Genomic DNA, 17,595 nt, shown 5'->3' with positions numbered 1-17,595 from the left:
ACAGATGGGGCTAGTGAAGTGTTTCGCTAAATTTGCCGCATTCAACCACAGCTCCTCTGTGACGACTCTGAAAATGTCTCATTCCCTCTCTACCACTTAACATGGTTCATATTTAAATTCTGGAATATAATCCTTTTCGCCCAGCTTCAAAATACAGGATGTTTATGTGAAGTGGACAGTTGAAGTGAGGACTGGTAGAAAGTATATATGAACACAGACAGGGCTCAGGTACCTACCCCTTCCTTAACTCCCACAGTCGCCTGCCTATATGGTGAATTCTCTCTCTCTCCTTTGTGTGTGTGCGTGAGTGTGTGTCTCCCTACTCTCTCTGTCTCTCTCCTTGCCCTCTCTCTCTCTGTGCTCTTTCCCCACATAGCTGTTTGATTGCTTAAGCCCAGTGGTCAGACAATGGGGGTATAAAGAATGTCTGCTTCCTTCCTTCCTTCCTGTTGAGTGTTCTGCCTTGGTGAGCAGATTCAATAGCACTCCGCTTCACAGCAACGCTGGAGCGCGGGGGCCTGGCTACAACCAACAAAGAGCCATTCTGGGGCCCACTCCAATCGCTGCCTCTGCCAAGTCCCTGGCTGCAATGAGGGACACGCACATGAACCCTCTCTCTATATCTCTCTCTCTCTCTCTCTCTCTTTCTTTTTTTGGATGAGTGAGAAACCAATCTGTGTTTTTCGGTGCATGTTTAGGAGGAAGTGGTGGGAGTGGAGCGGTAGTGTGGTAAATGTAGGTTTCCTGGGGATAAAATGTAGTTTGTCAGGTTTTTATCATTAGAACGTGACATCATGGCTATTTGGTTGAGACCACTGGTGATGACACAACACAAACGGTATATGAAAGTTCCTGAGAGTCTAAGGGGACCTTGAGAAATTGGGGGATATCAGTTCCCATCTTCTAATCATTGTCCTTCGCTGACAAAAAGTAGTCTGCTATATTTAATAGAGTCATGTAACAGTGAAAGGGAAACATCCAGGATGTTTGATCCTGTATTCAGGTTAATCCAACTCTTCTTCATCTGACCCACTTCTCATCACCTCCAATATGCAAGTTCCACATTCCACGCCATCACGAACTCCTCATGCACCCAGAATGGCGCCTTTTCAAAAGGGTGTCAGTTTTCAGCTCCCCTCCCGTCCCTGCTTTTGTTGCTGGTGAACCCATAACATGTTGACGACTGGTGTCCCTTGTCTGCAACCAGAAACGCTTGTGCGCGTTCGGACACACACACACACACACACACACACACACACACACACACACACACACACACACACACACACACACACACACACACACACACACACACACACACACACACACACACACACACTGAGTGAAACCCCCAAAAATGTTGCTCCGAGAATACCAAGTAGGGGCAGGTAGTTGAAAGGGGCTTAGAGAGCCAAAATAGTAGAGGCCATAGAAAATAGGATGAATACATGAGGCTGAATGCGGGGTAAACTGTTAGCCCTTTGTCATTTAAAGTGATGTCTTTAACCCTTTGCGGGCCTTCCTACCAACCATCCCCAACCGCCTTTTCCCTCTATTCACCATTAAGACAATAACGGCAAGGGGAAGCCTTGCAAAACTGTGACATTAAAAACCCCATGTACTCCAATGGGAGCTTTTCCCCCCGCTGTTGATTAAATGGGGGAAAGGGGATAATTATATGAATGAGGGAGGTGAGACGAACTGTCATTCAAGCTCCGAGACGAATAACAAACAAGTGCGTGCAGGTCAGACTGGGCTTGTCAATCAACGTTCGTCATGCATTCCGTGTTCCAAACATGTCTGCGCTGTCTTCAACCGGTGGCAGGGCTTATGTTTTAAACAGCTAGCCTAGAGGAACACTCCGAACCAGAGGAACACTCCATACCAGAGGAACACTCCATACCAGAGGAATTCCTGGCAAAACCATTGGTAATACAACAGAGAAAATATTATCTTTGTTCCTTTTTTTCCTGTATGGGTAAGGCCATCTGCTGCTTGTTCACGAGGAACACGTCAATCACATATTAGTGGTACATTTAAGGTACTCACATTGTAAGACTTATCGTAAGCATGAATGAACCCCTTGTTTTCTTATGTCATAATTATCCTGACTAAAAAACAGCCACAGCTAGACACAACATAGCATAAGCTTTAAAATAAGACAAAGGCTTGTACCATTACCTACAAGTAATGAAGTGTTATACCTGTCAGCTTTAGACCGAGGGAGCACTTCTGATACGATGTTACCATTAAGTGTGTGAAGGAGAGGACAACCACATAATGTGTTCCCACAGCTACAATCGATGGTCCTCCCAATGCAGAGCAACAGTTCACAGCCCCAGATAAATGATCCAACGAAAGCCAGATGTTTCCCTTGGAGGTGAACTCGTACAGTATGGCTCTTTCCTTATTTCATAGCTCTCATCGGTTTGGGGAAATGGCCCAGTCTAGTCTGGCTGTTCAAAATAGGAAATTGGAATCATGAGCAGTGTAGCTGTTTGTAGTTTGACTAAGAACTGAACATTTTATGGTAAGCTAGATCTCTCTTGGTTAAAGCTAATGCAGTTACTAAAGTTACAGTGCATTCGGAAATGATTCAGACTTTTCCCACATTTTGTTTGTCCCTCATCAAGCTACACACAACACCCTACAATGACAGCGCAAAAAGTTTTTAGAAATGTTTGCAAAAAAAAATAAAAAATGAAATATAACATTTACATAAGTATTCTTTATTGAGACAAATGATGGAAACTGTGTTTTTTGAATACATTTTGAAGGTATGCGGGGCACGTAACTATAATGCTCCACTCCACATTTAATAGCTAGGGACGTAACTTGGTAAAGAGTAAGACTAAGTGAGAAATCCTCATTCTTGGTCGCTGGCTTGAAGTTTTGAGTTTGAAGCTGTGGAACATGTGGGGCTAAGGGGATAAGACCATGTGGTTGTATGTTCCTCCCTACCATCTGGCACACAGGAAACACGGATGGGTTAGTGAGTTACTGCTCTGCTCTACCCCCCCAGCAATATATCTCAGAAGAGGCATGTGCTATCAGACTTCTCTCAAACATTCTACTTAACTTAACAAGGGCTGCAGTGAGTAGAGGTGTGGGAGATCTTGTGTTTAGTCAACATTCTCCTCTCCTACATGAAGATACATAAATACGTTCTGATTCAAATCCATATTGCCTTATTATTCTGCTTTTTAATCAATCTAGATCGGAAAAGTTTAAATGTAAAGTGTCAGTTTCTCTGACTCTGACAGTGTAGCATTTTGGGTTATTACGTAGATTCCAAAGGATTGGTTCTGGGCAGTGAAGCCATAAGGTCAAGCTGGCAAAGTGTCCATTGGAATTGGCAAAGTGTCCATTGGAGTCCCCGCCGAGACAATTCCAAGACAATAAAAGATAGTGTCCCAATCTGATATCGTAAAACATTACCCCGAGGAGAACTTGAAGATATTGGGCATGCACACACAAAAACGGACAAAAACAGCAGGGTTTTAATTTCAAACGTTAATATATTTTTCTATTTCATAGCGAACATATGCATCCAATTTGACACCCTAGTCACCCTAACTTGCAACAACATCAGAGTACTTGAACAGGCTGATGTTTTTTTAAGATGCTTCTCAAAATAAATATTTTCTTTATAAAATAATAAAACTTCAAATAAATATTCTTTCCACTAAAACAATGTTGAAATTAGAAAATAAAGATTTTCTTATAGGGTCACTGTACAATTTACATGTGGAGTTGAAGGGATAAGATGTGTAAATGTCCTTCTCTTGTAAGGCAAACATAAAAAATGATTGATATACATTCCCATGAATGTACAACATTAAACATTGTATTATATAATATATATGGATCTATCATCAAGGTGCCTCTGGTTTGGCAGAATGCTTTGCACAGTTGAAATATTATATATACAAAAATAAAACATCTCTGAGGAGGTCATTTGCTAATTTACATATTTTTGCGATTACTATTCACAAACAAGTTAGTCAGGAGAGTCTGTCCATAGCATATCAGTTGTAATTAATAAATGTCAAAAGAGCTAACATTCTGGACTTCGATTAAAACAATACAAAATCAGGATACTTGGTGATCAAGCAGCCTGTATTAACAACCATAGCTGAAAACAAACGACACAAACCACATCAAACAGCTCAGCTTAGCCAATCCCCCAATCAACTTCTGACTACTGGGCCAAAACGTGATGAGGTGATCGTTTCAGTTGCCCAAAGTTGTCAACCCCCATCGATTCTCCACAACACCCAAGGTACTTTCCCTTTACGTTGGCTTACAGTCAACGCTCTTACAGTGGACAACGTTAGTGTTCTTACACCGGCACCCCGGTCGCTTGACGCGGTCGTAGCAGCTCTGGCACGCGGCAAGACACCCTTTAGCTGGGAGGTAGCACAGGAGACAGGGTAGGAACAGGGAAAGGAGGCCCATGGCCGACCAGCGCACGCAGCAGTGCGACTGGCTGCAGGAGAAGGGCTTGTCAGCGCATGTATCCTCGTCGTCACTGGAGCAGTGATAGAACAGGCCCTTGACACAGCACACGCAAGTCCCGTAGTCCACCGCGTTCTGCGCCGAGCATACGCACTGTCGGCCGCACATCCAGCAGGAGGGCAGGGCGCGCGGGCACATGCACTCCTGGCACTTGCACCGGCCACAGTCCTCACAGCGGTAGACATGTTTACCCAGCAGCCCCTCCCTAGCGGCAGGAGCACCGCCACCGGGCACCGTAACCACCACCGCCCCTCCGACCGTACTCGCCAGGAGCTTCAATTCGTCCTGTTTAAGCTCCACCCGTTTGGGCTGGGTCCTGATTATCCGTTCGCTAACCGCCGGGCTACCCAGGAGCCTCTGCACGGAAGACGTGCTGCCTGTACTGGTTCTCGGGCTGTTTCTGGAGCCCTCTGTGCTAGAAGAAAGAGATAGGGCATCCCTAGGGGGGACTGTGGAGTGTGTGGGCTGAGGAAGTTGGGGAAGTAAGTTCCTCTGGTTGGGCCTGGAGTCCTGGGGCTCCAGTTGCTCATTGGTCCCCAGGTCCAGTGGCACCACCAGGTCATTCTTCTGCTGGGTGGGCAAGGAGCCAGGGGGCCTAGGCACCACAATGGGTCCCACCGTTGGTCCCTCTGTGTACTCATTACTGCTCCCGATGATCCTGATCTGGTCCAGCGAGAGCACAGGGGCCTGCTGGCTGATGTTTACCCCAGGATCGGGCTGCCCTTCCTGGGCATGGTGAGGCCGGTGTAGCCTCCCGCTGTCACGCAAAGCACGCAGCAAGCCGGCCGACCCTCCGCCACCACTGCCATTTTGAGTACTGGTCTCCATCTTGGCTCTGAAGAAGGACCCCTCCGGCTGGCATTGAACACATCTGAAGTCCTGGAGAGAAAGACAGGCAAATATATACATGAGACGACCAGGTGACATTTGAGTAGAAACGACCCTATGGAAATCATAACTGATAAGGGTTTGGCAACATGGGTTGGCTAGCTACCAACTGGAGTTGTTTTGCTTGACATATATATCAACATCTCACATTAGGAGTTACTCTTCCAATGTAAAAGTGTAGGCCTATGACCAATTCCAATCATATCCCCTAACCGTAGGCACTTTCTGTTTGGTGTTAAAAGGATGTGAGAAGTAACAACAACATAATATATACCTAACAGTACCTCTAAGGCAGCATTTCACCATTTGTTTACCATTTCATCTGATAGGAGAACTTAAAGCAAAGATTTGACATAATGATCATGTTTCTGTAAGTTGGGAAATTGACAGTAGGCATGCTGGGCCCTTCTGATTGGAGGACTTAGGTACATACCAACTATTTCCTATTACATGAGATATGTACAGGGAAAATAAAGAGCATGCAAGGAAGAGAACATGAGGCAATGCTGAGACAGGGCTAGTCTACAACTTCAACAAAAGTTGAGGCACTCAAACATGTCTTCATGAGCATACTGTGTATCAAAACTTGCATCCTTAGACTTTAGACTTGTTGCCACCATTTCCAAATGAGTGAAAAACAACTGATTGCTAGTTTCGAAGAACTCCTAATTGAACATTTCTAAATATTTGTTAATTCACTCTGGAGGCAATTATCAGCCTAATACATCATAGTGTGCATGACACTCTTGTTGGAGTGTGCGTGTGTAGGGCAGCGGATGAGCCCAAAGACCATGACATTTGAGATGGGCTTTACATAGACAAATGGACAGGCGAGACGGAAAAGTAAAAACCCAAATGTCCTATTATGAAATAGCCTAACATAAACGCCAATAGCCCCACCAAACATTCAAATATAGACTTTTATCATTCCACCTTTCTTCTATAATGTAAAATAGCCCTCTATTTTTGTTCGGAATATAAAACAAAAAAACACTTTTCAACTGCGCTAAATAAGTGTTTATGTGTAGGCTACCGTTCACAGATTTGTATATACTAATATTATCTAGTCAAAATGCATGATCTACAGACAGGCTATCAATTGTTTTAATACGAGGGTGATGTCTAGACCGTTATTCAGAAGGGGAAAAACTAAAACCCTACTTTTTAGAGCAAGAAGCTGTCTGTTGGCCTATTCAGATGAGAAAATGCTGGGATTGCACGGGGAAGGTTGGAGAAAGGATGGGGAAAGTCAATGCGAGTCGGCAGTTGGAACTCCCGAGTCCGAGAGCATGCATACAACTGAATTGGTAAGGCTACTCTTACGTTATAACTTTTAAACATTGTAACGACCATCTTTTAGGCTACATTGTTGTTGAAATAGCACGTACTTATTTTCACGAACTCACCGTGTTCGCACCACTTCAGCCCCGTTTGTTGTATTACATTCCAAATTCGAAAAGTTTATTCCTGTTTAGATTAATCTGGAACCCCATCCACACAACCCAATGCAATGATAAAGTAGCCACAAACAATATTTCCAGATTCCAATTTTAAGCGATCAAAAACATAGCCATACATTCCACTGCGAGAGAACCCGAGGCGAAATAGTGCCAAAAACGAATCATTCACTAGGGGCTTGCTGGCTCTCCACTTTTTTTGTGAATTAGAAAAGTGAACAAAATGCGCACGCGATACTTTTGAATCCGTTGAGTGTACACAAACAGCCAACGGCCTTCGAGTTTGTTGCACTCCGAGGTAGGCTGGACAGTTCTAAAAAATACTCGCTGTAATTGTTGAACGTTTGGCTGCCTTGCACACTGAGGTGCTTTCAAGTTTTTCTCGTCTTGTTTTTTTCCCCTCTTTCCGGAGAAGAGGTCGGGTTTATGCTGTAAATGGCGTCATATGGAAGTGAGGGGGGACAAAGCAGTTGCTGTTTCAGAGGATATCTCGTATCCGGTCTCAGCTCATTGGCTGTAGCTACATGGCTTGCATTCACACTCTGTGCTATCAAACTGTTCCCAACTGCAAAGGGACGGGCCACAATCCCAGTGACAAAACTTCAGGCATTGCAAAACGTTCTATCATAGCCTAGACTACGTAAATGGAAGGCATGTAAGGTCTGCAGCTTGATAGGCGGCATTTGTTCAGAACGTGTGTTGCAGCACTGAATCGAGTTCTAAAAGTAGACTTTCTTGCAAAACAATATCCTATATTTTTTTGTTTCCAACGGTTATTGCAATTGAAACTATTGATAATAGAGAAGGTGTATGGTAAGCTATTATCAATCTATTTTAATATGCTTATTACTGTGCTATTGTCAGAGGAGAAGACCATATAGGTTGTAAGAAATACCCCGGTTTTCATTTGGGCCATTTGTAGAAGTTGTCATTGGACAGCAATTTCAGATGAAGAATAGTAAGGCAAATCCACGTCAGAGAGGGAAAAGCATTGGAAGTGGCAGTCAGAGTATCTCTGGGAATGGGATGATCATTCCTACTCATGATGCAGTACTTGTTTCCCTACATTCTAGTTTGTTATGTTAATGCTTTACTGGAATTAAGAAAATTGTACTGTACACAAAGTTTGTGTTGATTGCATCTCTATGACTGTGTTTAGACATTGTTTACCTCCATTTTTGGGTGTATTAAATTTACAACGGACATTCACTTTAGGCTGCATTTTATATTATCCACCTCCATTTGTGATTATGTGAAAAGTAGTGCCCTCTGGTGGAATTACAGATGAACATGAACTTGTTTCTGCAGGACCAACCTTCAGATTATACTTTTCTTGTTCAACTACATTGAACATATACAGAGATTGATTCATTGATATGGATTGTCTGCAAATACTAACCTTCCCTCCTTCAATACAGCCCACACACTATCATTCTGTCCTCACTCGTTTCCTTCCCTCCATACTTCATCCAATATTCAATGCCAGTCCTCCCATCCCCCTCTCCCCAGCAGGGCCCATGTAAAGCTGGGATATTCGTACAGGCCTCCGTGTAGAAATGTCCTTAAAACCATTTGATTGACACAAAGTGTACCCTTAGCCACTTACAGAGAATACAAGTTCGGTCCACCACAACTTGGTTTGCTTCACTGTTTGTGGTAGGAGTTGAACTTTAAAGGAATGAAAGCCTAAACATGGCAAGAATGAATATAACTGCTTTTTATTGTCATCAAAGAAAGAGAGGGAGATAGAGAGAAAGGGGGAACATGCATATACCTCTCTAGAATGCAGTGAAAGAGAAAGGAGAGTGGTGAGGGGTCAAGGTAGGGTTTCTATAGCGATGAATGCCTCTTGTTGGCTGGGAGAGTTCCCAAAAAGCCGGAGACACTGCGACCTCCAGCTGAGGGGGAGCCATTGTTCGGGGCCTCCCTTTCAGCGGACGAGGGGAAAAGGTAAGTGACAGCCCTATTGTCTGTCTGGGACTCCCACTGCTCGATAGGCCCTAGATTCCCCTTGTCACATCTTGTCAATGCCAAGCCCCCCAGGAGAGTAGGGGGAGTGGGAGTGGACTGATGAGGAGTGAGGGACATTCAGGAAGTTAACTTTTAAAAAGTCTGTCAATAAACGACAATATCCCACCCCCCCTGTTTCTTACACCGACCCCCTCCCCCACAAGGACTGTGCCACCCCCAGCTCCCTTTGCTTCAGCTGTATTTCCTGTCTTCAATGCTGTGTCCCATCCATCCCAAAATAACCCTAAAGCCATACTTCAAATCCTGCTTCCTGAACCAAACAAGGAACAGCTGTCTCTCTCTCTCTCTCTCTCTCTCTCTCTCTCTCTCTCTCTCTCAGCCCCCCCTCCCTCAACCCCTTTCCCATCTCTACACCAAAGATGAAAAGGGGATGCAACGGAAACGGTGCACGCAGAGTTTGGGGATTTCAGGCAAAAGATAAACATGACATGACTGGAGTTTGGCTTTACAAGGTCACCCCCCGCCAACATCTGAGACAATCTCCTCTAAACTTACACTGTATGGGGTTGAAATGAATGGGAGTTTGCTAATGGAACAAAATAGCATGTTTATCAATTAATTCCACAGCTATCTTGTCAATCTTTATTTTCACTGTTACTTTTCCTGTTCATTTACCTGGCTTACGACACAGTTTGTTTCGTTTTTCTCATGATGTAAAAATAAGAGATAGAGAAACAAAGAGACATGACTTTTATTAATGAGAAAAGCCTATCGAGCCCTGAGTTGAAGCAGGAATTGGTATGTGGTGTGTGATCTGTAATAAAAGCGCATCACATATTGATAACACAAGTGGGTTAGCCTTCTCGCTCTTACCACAGCTGTTGACTCCAAAGACTGTTGGTCCAATTAAGATCGGGTTATGAACAGCCATTACACCAGGTTAGACTGAGAGTGTTGGAAGTGTAGCCTCTTATATTAAATCCTGACTGATTTTGAACCAGCTAGGGCATTCTCTATCCCCACTGTTGTGGTAACAGAGCCAGAAAGTGAGTCACTGAAGAATTCCAGGTCTGGATTAATGAGAAAGTCCTGGCACTCGATTGGACTGGCGAGGTCAGTTTCATACAATTAGGACACAGTGTAATAAACCCCGTATCTCAGGTCATATTGGTTGTTAGACTTCTGACAGCTACATTTAGCTTTTAAGCTGTTTATTCATTTTTTATAACTGGTTGTGTTGTAAAATATATGTGTCAGTTTGAGTATTGTGCAGGAAAGTGTACTGGGCTAGGCTTTATCAGAATAAACTCAATGTCTATTTGTTAGGGCTACTTATACAGTTGAAGTCGGAAGTTTACATACACCTCAGCCAAATACATTTAAACTCAGGTTTTTCACAATTCCTGACATTTAATCCTAGTAAGAATTCCCTGTCTTAGGTCAGTTAGGATCACCACTTTATTTTAAGAATGCGAAATGTCAGAATAATAGTAGAGAGAATGATTTATTTCAGCTTTAATTTCTTTCATCACATTCCCAGTAGGTCAGAAGTTTACATACACTCAATTAGTATTTGGTAGCATTGCTGTCACCCCCTGACCATAGAGAGACTTTTTATTCTCTATTTTGGTTAGGTCGGGGTGTGACTAAGGTGGGTATCTAGGTTTTTTTATTTCTATGTTGGCCTGGTAGGGTTCCCAATCAGAGGCAGCTGTTTAGCTTTGTCTCTGATTGGGGATCATATTTAGGAAGCCATTTCCCCACTGGTTGTGTGGGATCTTGTGTAATTGAGTCAGGTTTGTAGGCCTCCTTGCTCGCACACACTTTTTCAGTTCTGCCCACAAATTGCCTATAGGATTGAGGTCAGGGCATTGTGATGGCCACTCCAATACCTTGACCTTGTTGTCCTTAAGCCATTTTGCCACAACTTTGGAAGTATGATTGGGGTCATTGTCCATTTGGAAGACCAATTTGTCACCAAGCTTTAACTTCCTGACTGATGTCTTGAGATGTTGCTTCAATATATCCACATAATTTTCTTACCTCATGATGCCATCTACTTTGTGAAGTGCACCAGTCCCTCCTGCAGCAAAGCACCCCCACAACATGATGCTGTCACCCCCGTGCTTCACGGTTAGGATGGTGTTATTCCGCTTGCAAGCCACCCCCTTTTTCCTCCAAACATAACGATGGTCATCATGGCCAAACAGTTCTATTTTGTTTCATCAGAACAGAGGACATTTCTCCAAAAGTACGATCCGTTTTACTGTTGATATAGATTATTTTGTATCTGTTTCCTCCAGCATCTTCACAAGGTCCTTTGCTGTTGTTCTGGGATTGATTTGCACTTTTCGCGCCAAAGTATGTTCATCTCTAGGAGACAGAAGACGTCTCCTTCCTGAGCGGTATGAAGGCTGCGTGGTCCCATGGTGTTTATCCTTGCGCACTATTGTTTGTACAGATGAACGTGGTACCTTCAGGCATTTGGAAATTGCTCCCGAGGATGAACCAGACTTGTGGAGGTCTACAATTCTTTTTTGAGGTCTTGGCTGATTTCTTTTGATTTTCCCATGATGTCAAGCAAAGAGGCACTGAGTTTGAAGGTAGGCCTTGAAATACATCCACAGGTACACCTCCAATTGACTCAATGTCAATTAGCCTGTCAGAAGCTTCAAAAGCCATGACATCATTTTCTGGAATTTTTCAAGCTGTTTTAAGGCACAGTCAACTTAGAGTATGTCAACTTCTGACCCACTGGAATTGTGATACAGTGAATTTTAAGTGAAACAATCTGTCTGTAAACAATTGTTGGAAAAATTACTCATGCACAAAGTAGATGTCCTAACCAACTTGCCAAAACTATAGTTTGATAACAAGAAATTTGTGGAGTGGTTGAAAAACGAGTTTTAAAGACTCCAACCTAAGTGAATGTACTTCCGACTTCAACTGTAAATGTATTGTTCATATATGCCCGTCAGTTAGTTTATTTAACTTCCATCTAGGTTAGCTCAAATTAAGGTTCAACCTTTCCCATGTATCCTTCAAAATTCCATAACAAACTCTCAAAATCCCTTTATCTCAGGGCCAGATGTGGTAGACTACTTACAAGTCATGCACAGGTTAGAGTACTTACAATGAATGTCTTCACAGATGTCAGACCCCTATTATACACATTCTTGACCGATAAAACGGACCATTGGTGTACATGAGAGGAGCATATTTGCTGCTGCTTTTGCACACTAGACTGAATCTATCTGGTGCATTGGTTGATGCTTAGGTAGAAGGGGGAGACCGGACAAACCACTAACCACTAATTGGGAATCAATGAGGTGACATGAGTGGGGCCAACTAGAAGACACTAAGAGTGACACAAAGTAGGTGCTTAGTGGCTTTTTAAGGAGGGAAATATCTCTTGTTGCTATATGGGTTGCATCATTGCTTACAATGGTAGTATAAACTATCTAGCGTCAAGACTAAATGATAACAAGTATTGGACTTTTGGAGCATTTCAGTTTCAGATTAGGGCCTTTACACTGTTTTTTTTTATAGTCACTTCTCTGGAAGTATTCTGGCATAGCACAGTTGATACTTGGCAACCTTGTCCACACTCCAGAGTCTAGGAATCCAGACCAACATAAATAACTCTTCTAATTTCCTCAGCCTAATGATCTTAATAGAAGGTTTGCACGTAAGAACACAACTAGAGCAATGTGACAAACTTCTAATGACAGTATAATGTACACTAAAGCAGGATAGGTATCACAAATTAATTGTCCAACCTATTACCCTGGAACATTGTGTAACAAATTAAGGAAAATCCAGAAGGAAATATGTTTACAAGATACAAACGGATTATTCTCCACTCTTGCACACACCTGGGCTATATGAACTTGACCGTGTGCTTTTATTCATTAAAATGTTCCTCCCAAGTTGACAGAAACCACTCATACCATGCAAAAGCAATCATATCCATCATGTTCATAGATTTGGATGAAATTGTCCATGGATCCTTAATAGCACAATGATTCCTGTGTGCACCCATATCCATGAAAATACTAATAAATCAAGTGTGTCTATTCATTAAATAAACATGCCTAATCTCCCTTTAAGTACCTCATTTAATGGTGTAAGCATTACTTTGGAGACAAAGTGGCAGGCCAGTCTTCTAGAGACACAGTTTGGACTGTTTGGGTCTGTGGAATGCAAAAAGTCTCTCATAAAAATGTATTAAAGGAATGAACTTGGTTTGCTGCAGCAACCCTACACTGTTAAGGGACCCTGTGCCCATTCACTCTCTGTGCTCACTGTTAGACCACTGTGTGTGTCTATGTTTTGGCTGATTTATGGATACCTACCTAAAGACCGGAGCCAAAAAATGTCTCCCCGGGCACCGTCTGTTTATCCACTCTTTGTATCTGAAAGGAGAAAAGTGCAGCAGTACACAATTATTTGGCAGTTGGGCATGGTTACAATGTGACAATGATCCCATTGAAATAGTCAGAGAAAAAATAGTGCTGAGGGAGATGTGAAATGTTGACTCCGCTGTTGTTTCTTTTAGATGAGTTGCTAATAGCTAAACTTGGACCACATGTTTATGGTAACAATAGGACACCAGAATAGCAGTCAAAATCTCAAGTTGTACATTGTGTTATAAAGTGTCCCCAATGACTAAATCTAATAATACATACCACACAGATCGTCTTTTCTGTTATATAGTGTATCCAATGACTAAATCTAACAATATATCCCCCCGCAGATCCTCTTTTCAGGGCTAAAGTTGCGTGTATTAATGATTTAGTTTAGTATTTACTGGAATTAATCTCTTTAGTCCTCAGAACACCATAGAATAATCAAAAACATAATTTTATAATTGGTCAATGTTTGTCTATTTGTAACATACTACCATATACGTTTTCTGTTTTTACCTCACACGAAGCCAATTAGTTTGCTAAATTCATTTTAGAATGGATGGCATTTTTTATGAAATATTTTGTCTCACAATTCAACAAGGGGCCCCAATCCTGCCCCAGGACTACAGAGATCATACTCTATGCATTTTAATTAACCACATATCTCTTTTTTTTGTCAGGTTTCTGGCACACAAGGCTGTCTAGGAAAGTCTCAACAGCACGAAACGTGCTGCCATCGATGACATGATTGGGGAAAATGGGGAAAACACTCCCCACAGTGTTTCTGCAGGACCATCATATATACACAAGTCTATAGAAAATCACATTGGTGGAAGACTGACAGGTTCTTACTTTGGATGGAATCCCCAAGCAGTAGCCTAGAGTCACTCAACACCATTTTTGTTGAAGTGTATGAATGCGTAATATATTATTTCTGCTTTAGTGGCTAGGCCTAAGTCTTTGCTCTTGCTTTGCTCTCCCACATATAATGCCTTCAGAAAGTGTTCACACCCCTTGACTTTTTCCACATTTTGTTGTGTTATAAAGTGGGATTAAAATGTACATTTTAAAACGATTCACACAAAATACTCTGCGATGTCAAGGTGGAAGAAAAATTATAACATTTGAAAATAATATATAGGAAAAATAAAACACGAATATCTTGATTAGATAAGTATTCAACCAGTATTCAACCAACATGTTAGAACTTTTCCTGATGCATCAGGAAATTCAAATGAGCTTTGTGTGGCTGTAAATGAGCAGTTCTCGTTCTCTCCATGCGGGGGCAGTCGAGTCATTGGGATCAGAGCTTGCTATCAAAATAATTTTCTGTCTTGCTTGCAAAATGCTAGGCCTAGGTCCTATTACTGCAATATTTAAATATGCAAAAATGTATCTGAAATGCAGCATTACACATCAACATTTATATAGCTTTTAAACGATTCCTTATAAAACGATAAAACGATTCCAGCCCACGCCCTTCTGGCACAAATAACTCTATCCCTTGATTGACTGATGTACTGTTTCAAACATTTCAAATATGGACAGTCCAGGTTTATTTTACACCTGATCTTGATAGTAAATGACCATATCAGAAACCTTTGGATAACATAAATAGGAAACTAATAAAACAATAACAGTCGGTAGGCTACACCATCATTAGTTTCAGGTGAAGTGTCAGGTAAATTGCCATGATAGATTTGCCATGGTAAACGAGGAAATACTTTATTTATATTGTGCGGAATGCTTGTCAAATACATAAACGCCCTTAGTATGTTAAAAAAGGATGTTGCGATGACAATACCAACCAGAGGGGGAACATATCTTGAAAGACTTTGGTTGCAAGCAGGACACATCACTTAGGGAGTGGTAATGAGTTGACCAATAAGGGTTGCTATTGAGATCAGCTGTGTGGGTGAAGTTAGCGCATATTGATGGTTTAATGAGTTGATGGTTTAATGAGTTGAGACGATAATAATGATGAGACGATAATAAGGATGCTGCCTTTTGAGGCAGAATTTCTAGGTAGGCCACATTATTTGCGCATTCTGTCAAAATTTGGCATGTCCCAATCTCATGTATCCTTCACCAGAGAGGCTATCCCAAAACACCTTGTGGTGCAGCCCAAAAAATACAACTGAATTAACGGTGGACAGAAGTCCCCGCTTGGGATAACATATTCCGGAAGACTAAGGAATAACATTCATAACATGTCAGATGCGATCGCTAACTAGCAGACGATCTCATCCTGCTTATATGCTGTTTTGAGATGAACAACTTAACTATCTAATCATAGATTCAGAAATGTGGCAATTGTGAAGAACCGGACCGTTTTCAAATAAATTAATTGGTGAACTTTTCTCCATTTGTTTTCAGGGACTAAAGTGGGCACCTGATTGCATTTCACTCCATTGCATTGGCTTGGCCGGAGAAAACAGTCCTGCCTGACACATTTGGAGGTAAGAAATCTTAACATTATCTGATGAAAAATGTTGGAAAGGCAGCCAGCTGTGTTCTGTTAAATCTAGGCTTGCTAGCCAGCCACATTATTTGCGCATTCTGTTGGAGTGTCTGTTTTGCTAGCTAGCTGCATGCAGCTTCTGTTTACCAAGCTAACATTAGCTAAATTTCTCTTGCCACATTCCCTTTCCCTATTGTGTTGCACGTCTATTGTGTTGCTAAGTTATTCTACTCATTCTGTAAACAACTTGAACATGCCTAAAAATATGCAAAACCTTTAACAAAACGATTGCACTTAAAGGTAGTTGTGGCTTCAGCACCTTGAATGTCACTGAAATGTAAGCAGTGAGGTTAATTTCTCCCCCCTTGTCTCTGCTTGTTCCAGGTAAAGGACATCCCACCCTGACACCCAGCAGATATAAAGAACTTGCTTTGAACCTCCCAACCACCCGGATAATCACCATACCATGACTGTGTTGTTGTGTGTATATATAGACAAAATGTATATGGACACCCTTTCAAATTTGTGGATTCGGCTATTTCAGCCACACCGTTGCCGACGGGTGTATAAAATCGAGCACACAACATAGAGCAACATTGGCAGTAGAATAGCCTTACTGAAGAGGTCTGTGACTTTCGAGGCACCGTCATAGGATGCCACCTTTCCAACAAGTCAGTTTGTCAAATTTCTGTTATTGTGAAGTGGAAAGGTCTAGGAGCAACAATCGCTCAGCCTTGAAGTGGCCTAAGTTCACCATGCGCAATGCCAAGCGTCGGCTGGAGTGGTGTAAAGCTTGCCACCATTGGACTCCGGAGCAGTGGAAATGCGTTCTCTGGAGTGATGAATCACGCTTCACCATCTGGCAGTCCGACGGACAAATCTGGTTTTGGCGGACGCCAGGAGAGCGCCATCTGCCCCAATGCGTAGTGCCATCTGTAAATGGTCTGGGTATGTTGTTCGGGCTAGGCCCCTTAGTTCCAGTGAAGGGAAATCTTAACGCTACGGCAGACTGTACAATGACATTCTAGATGATTCTGTGCTTCCAACTTTGTGGCTACAGTTTGGGGAAAGCCCTTTCCTGTTTCAGCATGACAAGGCCCCTGTGCACATGGTGAGGTCTATGGCTTGTCGAGATCAATGTGGAAGAACTTGACTGGCCTGCACAGAGCCCTCACCTCAACCCCATCGAACACCTTTGGGATGAATTGGAATGCCAACTGGGAGCCAGGCCTAATCGCCCAACATCAGTGCCCGACCTCACTAAAGCTTGTGGCTGAATGAAAGCAAATCCCTGCAGCAATGTTCCAACAGCTAGCGCAAGCTTTCCCAGAAGAGTGAAGGCTGTTATATCAGCAAAGGGGGACTAACTCCACATTAATGCCCATGATTTTGCAATGAGATGTTCGACGAACAGGTGTCCTTATACTTTTGGTCATGTAGTGTTGTATATGTTAAAAAAAAGGTTATTCAGGAGTGCGCAACATCAATGTTAGCTAGAAATAGACACACACACACACCGTTTTATTGTCATGGATATTTGTCAGGACATTGTAACTTATAAAGCTCATTCTATAATTCAGATGTGATTTCTGACCCTGGAGATTGCACTGTGTGTCCGTCTTCAATTTACACCACCATTAGTTGAATTAGGTGTTAGTGAAGAGCTGGAACAAAAACCTGTAAACCCCTGTCCTGTCTATAAAAAAAAAAATCTGTGGATATCATGACAAAATGTGCCCTCGTGGTGATCAAGCTTATGAATGTTGGGGTTAATCTCCTTGGTGTACCTCACTTGGGAATGACTTATTTTGTACAATGGACTGTGTTTTAAGGACTCATGTACAGATACAGGAAAACCAATACATGTTTTAAATGTATAAAAAATGACAAG

The 17,595-nt window shown here is 42.4% G+C and overlaps 1 protein-coding gene and 1 long non-coding RNA gene across 2 annotated transcripts; one reads left to right on the top strand and one right to left on the bottom strand.

The window, feature by feature from the left end:
* Window positions 1-3,513: 3,513 nt before the first annotated feature.
* On the bottom strand, window positions 3,514-5,379 carry LOC110495822 (protein sprouty homolog 2-like). The gene has a single exon (XM_021571279.2). The coding sequence runs from the start codon at window positions 5,344-5,346 to the stop codon at window positions 4,294-4,296; it is 1,053 nt and encodes a 350-aa protein (XP_021426954.2). The 5' UTR covers window positions 5,347-5,379; the 3' UTR covers window positions 3,514-4,293.
* A 15-nt stretch (window positions 5,380-5,394) lies between these two features.
* LOC110495824 lies at window positions 5,395-16,957 on the top strand. The gene is made up of 3 exons (XR_002469477.2): window positions 5,395-6,713; window positions 15,620-15,702; window positions 16,089-16,957. It is a non-coding gene; the product is annotated as an uncharacterized LOC110495824 (long non-coding RNA).
* Window positions 16,958-17,595: the final 638 nt, after the last annotated feature.

Source organism: Oncorhynchus mykiss, chromosome 18, assembly GCF_013265735.2.
Source record: "Oncorhynchus mykiss isolate Arlee chromosome 18, USDA_OmykA_1.1, whole genome shotgun sequence".
NCBI classification, from domain to species: Eukaryota; Metazoa; Chordata; class Actinopteri; order Salmoniformes; family Salmonidae; genus Oncorhynchus; species Oncorhynchus mykiss.
This window is presented reverse-complemented; position numbering and strand designations above follow the sequence as displayed.

Bases quoted from the DNA above. Each gene is read 5' to 3' on its own strand.
- LOC110495822 (XM_021571279.2), bottom strand. From the start codon at position 5,346: ATGGAGACCAGTACTCAAAATGGCAGTGGTGGCGGAGGGTCGGCCGGC.